Consider the following 5214-nt stretch of genomic DNA (forward strand, 5'->3'; position numbering starts at 1 on the left):
GTTGTAATCCTTTCCTCTCCAGCCTTTCCTAAACACTGGGATTATAAATGTAAGTCACCATACCAGAGTCAAATAATACTATTTAGTTACAGAGAAAAAAACAAAAAGCAAAAATCCCATCAATGTAGGTTATGGGTATTTGTTTTGCTTTTTAAATAACATTCAAAGCTACCAGCCTGGTCTACAGAGTGGGTTCCAGGACAGCCAGGGTTAAACAGAGAAACCCTGTCTCCAAAAACAAACAAACAAACAAAAAATCAAAGCTAGACAAGGTACTGAATAACAAGTGTAGTCCTAGCACATGAAAGCTGGGGGCAAGGTCAGAGTTCAAGGGCAGTCTGGTCTATGAGAACCTGTGTCAAAACAAAACCTCCTCAGATTTAACTAAGCCTTGTCTTTTAGATACCCTTTACAACAAACAGGTAAGCTAAACAATATAGATATAGCCGCTTGCCAAACCTAAGATGTAAGAAATTAGAAACTACAGCCCTAATATAACCTTTGTCTTAATCTATGTAAGTACAGGGCTGTAAAAAAAATTCTCATTTCCTTTTTTTCTTTTGTTTTTTGAGACAGGGTTTCTCTATATATAGCCTTGGCTGTGCTGGAGGCCTCTCTGTTTCCAGAGTGCTGGGGATTAAAGGCATGAGCCACCATGACCTGCAGGATCTCATTTCCTTATTTCTTTTAAACCACTAGAGAATTGGAGAAATTTCAAGTTACTTTAAAGAATTTCATTTCAAGACCTGCCAATATTGGGAGAGGTAGCAGGGACCCCACAAGGTAATCCCCTCTTCTGCAGGGTGTGGTGGCCTACACCCGTGTTTCTGAACTTGGGACACTGGGACAATGAGGAAGGACACATTCCAGGGTAACCGTTAGACTAAGCTTCATGTCCGGGACAAACCCGCCCAGCAGTGATTATGGCCAGGAATTTTACTAGAATTCATTGGGTATCTACATCCAGTAGGTAGAATTTGAGTGACTTATTAATACCACTGCTAAACCAGCACAACTAGAAAGAAAAATATTCAACTGAGTACATCCACCAAGACCTTTTAAAGGTCTCAGGCTTTTCAGCGCAACACTACAGTGAACCCAGCCTTGGCCTTCTCATCTGACTACTTCATCCCACTTGCAAATGAAGCAACTTACCCAAGTCTGAAACACTTTCAAGAAATAGCCAGTTTTGTTTTGTTTTCAATCTGTAAGAATGGCCCAAACCCAATCTTTAGGAGGTTTTAAGCCTAAGTCTAATGAGGACAATGTGGCTCCTGTATTATTTCCACTGTGCTTGCTATAATCCCAAACTGCCTGGATCTTGAACAATGACCTAGGAGAGAATAAAGCTTCTACAATAAGATTCCTTTACAAGGCTTATTCTAACTGATATTTTTATCTTTCTACCACTGCCCTCACTTTGAACTTTGTTAACTGTTCTCTTGGTTTGATCTGTGTAGCCCAGGCTAGCTCCTGACTCAGCCTGTAGTGCTGGGATCATTGGGATGTGCCACCTCAAGGGGTTCTCTTGGTTTCAGCAGCTTTGTTAGTTTCAAAGACTTTTTTTTTTTCCTTCGAGGTAGGATCTCACTATGTAGGCCTGGAACTCACTATGCAGACCAGGCTGGCTTTGAACTCGGAGATCCACCTGTCTTGTCTTTGCCTGAGTCCATGTGCCAACACAACCTGCCAAGTTTTCATTGTATCCAAATAAAAAAGGCGCCCAGAGTTTATCTAGATGTGAATTGTTTCCACTCTGTAGGTGTCAGAAACAGTGCTGGCACAGAGCTTTTTTGATGTATCGATTCCAAGGCACACATCCAAGGCGTCCTCTAGCAACAACACAGCACCAAAAGATTCCTACCTTAACTAAGAAATATGTAAAAACAAAACTTCCTAGCTTAGGCTTCAAAGTCAACAGGATCTTTAAAAGGCAATTAAAAAAAAAAAGTGTCACCCGCCCTCCTGGCTCTCCCAACTTCGATGTTTTGGACAGCAACTCCAGCACTTCCCATTCCAATCTGATTCCACTTAATCATTAGAATCAAAAAGGCCCTTCCGACTCCAGTCCCTCGCTAACAGGGACGGCTAACGTAGCGGAAAGGAAACGATCTCAAGGCAGCTTTTCCTAGATTAAAACTTGAGCATCCGGATTCTCCCCCAGACACTGCGGCCGGCCTGCAGGGATCAGGTGATCAGCGAGCGGGCCAAAAGAGGAGACAAGGCTGGCCTGCCACTTCCCAGCTAGGCCCGCGGTCCGCAGAGGCGTCCGCCCGAGCCGGAGGCCTGCGCGCCGCCGCCGCCATGGCACGGCGCGAGTCTCGGGGCTCTGCGGGCCACCCCGCCCCCCGCCCGCACCTCCCCCTTACCCTCCACGGTCCCTGTCACGGTCCCGATCCCCAAAGCCGCCTCCACGCATGGTCCCAAACGGATAAAGATCTGGGAGCGGGGCACGGATGACCGAGCTCGGGAGGGCCTGCGGCTCGGGTCTAGTGACGACCGATGGCGGCGGCGGCGCCTCCGCTGTTGGGGCGGCGGCAGGCGCGGCGCTGTCTCGCTCCGACGCGCTGTCTCCCGTCGCAGACGCCACCGTCGCCGCCTCTCTCGTCGGAGACGGGAGCACAACTCAGAGAATCGGGGTCGTGAGGACAGTCGGGAGGTCCGGTCCCGCTCAAACCGGGCGGTGCCACGGTTGAGGCGTCTCCTTTCCTTCCCAGCAACTGCACAAAATGGCGGCGGCCGCGGAGACGGCTCCAACTTAACGCTACGCACGGCCGAGACGCTACGTAAACAGCGTCTGGCGGGCTCCGCGCGGCGCCACGGACATTCTCGGAACCGCTTTACGTCGGTGACGGAGATGGGGGCCCTGGTCGGCCCACCTTAGACAGGGCGGTATGCGCAACCGGCGTAACGTTCTCGCGCCGCCGGCGCTAGAACGTTGGCTGGGGGCGGGGCGAGCCGTGGGCACGACGTCACACTGTTGGCGTCGTTGGCCCGCCCACTGTTGCGGGGCTGCGCTGTCTTCGGAGCGCGTTCTGTTTAGAGAATGGGCTCTTCCCGGCGTTCCGAGCTCGACGCGGCCTGTGCGGGCGGCCTGGTGTAGACATAATAGTCGCACTCCACGTTAGGCTTCGGGGGGCCTCTGGGCAGTAGAACCCGGAGAGTCTTGAGGCCGCTTTCTTGGTTGGCCTTGGCCCCCTCGTCCCAACGCCCCGGCGCCATTTCCTCCCCGTCGTTTTTCGCCGCGCTGGCGCCGCAGCCATGTTGGATGCGTCGTGTCGCTCTCTTTCTTCGGGCAGCAGCCCGGCTGGGCTAAAAGACACCCCGTGTTGCCCGCATTTCGTCCTGAGGTGCTATTTTCCGAACAGAAGGTTCCCACCTTTGCCTCTGGCCACAGTTGACACCTAACGCAGAGGCCACACCTTCCCAGAGTCCTTTCGGAGGTGGGCGCCTTGGACCTTAGCCACCATGGAAATGGGTGCCTCACCCGGGTGCACCACTGCAGGAGCGGTGGCTTTGACCGGCGATGATTTGCAAACCCGATACGGAGAGGGCAGGCTGGGCTAGGCCGCCGGTGCCACCCAACTCCTAGATTGCTTTCTTCGGCTTGCCATCCCCGCACACTGCCAAGCCACACAAACTTGGCCGTTGCTTTACAAAATTGTGGAACTGCTGGGTTCCTTGAGACCTCTAGTCTCATTTCTACAGCCGCGGAGAATGGAGGCCGCCAACCTGGAGGTGTCCGGTCCTGGGTGTTGCTCAGGTTATTGGAAAGGCAGGAGAGTCAAGAGGCGTCTTGAGAAACTGTTCCATTTGTCATTTCGGCCATGGGGAGCCAGGCATTGTGCTAGTTGCTGGGACACTGGGGAACCAACACGTTCCTTGGCTCAGAGCTTTATTCTCTAGAGACAAGAGGAGACAGATGACAAATGTGTATGTTAGACTTTTGCTGACTTGGAGAAGAAAATGGTGTGGAGACTGTAGAACAGTGCTTGCTGACCGTGACCGAAGCCCTGGATTCAATACCCAGCACCTCCAACAACAGCAATAAACACTAAAGGGAAGCCCGTACATACTTTAATTCCAGCACTCGGGAGTTAGAGGTGGGTGGATCCATTGAGTTAAAAGCCAGCTTGGTCTACCGAGTGAGTTCCAGAATAGCCAGGCCGACACAGAAATCCTCTCAAAAGCCAACCAACAAACACCAAACAAACAAGAAGGGCTAGAGACAATTTGAGGAATGACATCGGGTGCTCTCAGAAGGCATTCCCCATCTATCAAATGACATTTGAGTTGAGGCCTCAACTAAGGTCCTCGCTGTCAGGGAGAAGATTAATTATGTAAAGCCTGAGTCCAAGAATCTGGAAGCCACTTAAAGAGCTTGGTTTCCTTGAAGGTGGAAATGCCTGGTTTAAAGTAGCAGCATAACAAAGGACCCCTTTGACTGCAGTGCAGAGAATCAACGGGGAGGCAGCTAAGGCAGGAACAGTTAAGAATCTAGTGAGGGCCCAGGGTACTGACTCTTTCCTTTAATCTCTCTGAGTTCTAGGCCAGTCTGGTCTACATCGTAAGACAGAGCTACAGAGTGAGACCCTTTGGGTGCGGGTGGGTAGTGTAATCCAGGCAGGGAGTGGTGGGACTCGGTGCAGGTTATTACTGCTGGGTTAGAGAGAAATGGCTCAGTTGTGTGGCTGGAGCCAGTGATTTGCTGGTGGTTGAGGGTATGGAGAACTGAAGGGTGAGTAAGAGTGGTTCCTGGTGTTCACTAGGAGACAATGGATAATGTATGGAGGTGTTAACTGAACTCGGGGTCACAGTCTATACCCTAAGAAGACAAGTTAGGCACAGTGATGGTTTGTACATGCTTGGCTCAGGGAATGGCACTATTAGGAAGTATGGCCCTGTTGGAGTAGGTGTGTCACTGTGCTTGGGCATGGGCTTAAGACTCTCACTCAAGCTGCCTGGAAGTCAGTATTCTCCTAGCGGCCTTCAGATGAGAGAACTCTCAGCTCTGCCTGCACCATGCCTGCCTGGATGCTGCCATGCTCTGCCTTGATGATAATGGACTGAACCTGTAAGCCAGCCCCAGTTAAATGTTGTCCCTATAAGAGTTACCTTGGAGCCGGGCGTGGTGGCGCACGCCTTTAATCCCAGCACTTGGGAGGCAGAGGCAGGCGGATTTCTGAGTTCGAGGCCAGCCTGGTCTACAAAGTG

At 51.3% G+C, this 5214-nt stretch overlaps 1 protein-coding gene across 2 annotated transcripts in view; it reads right to left on the minus strand.

The window, feature by feature from the left end:
• The window catches only part of Ddx17 (DEAD-box helicase 17), a 20195-nt gene extending 17432 nt beyond the window's left edge, over positions 1-2763 (minus strand). For both annotated transcript variants that reach the window (XM_021216944.2, XM_021216945.2), the window contains exon 1: positions 2370-2763. In XM_021216944.2, the coding sequence (XP_021072603.1) occupies positions 2370-2419 (50 nt within the window). In that variant the 5' untranslated portion in view covers positions 2420-2763. The remainder of the gene's footprint in view (positions 1-2369) is intronic.
• Positions 2764-5214: the final 2451 nt, after the last annotated feature.

Source organism: Mus pahari, chromosome 17 (assembly GCF_900095145.1).
Source record: "Mus pahari chromosome 17, PAHARI_EIJ_v1.1, whole genome shotgun sequence".
Taxonomy (NCBI): Eukaryota; Metazoa; Chordata; class Mammalia; order Rodentia; family Muridae; genus Mus; species Mus pahari.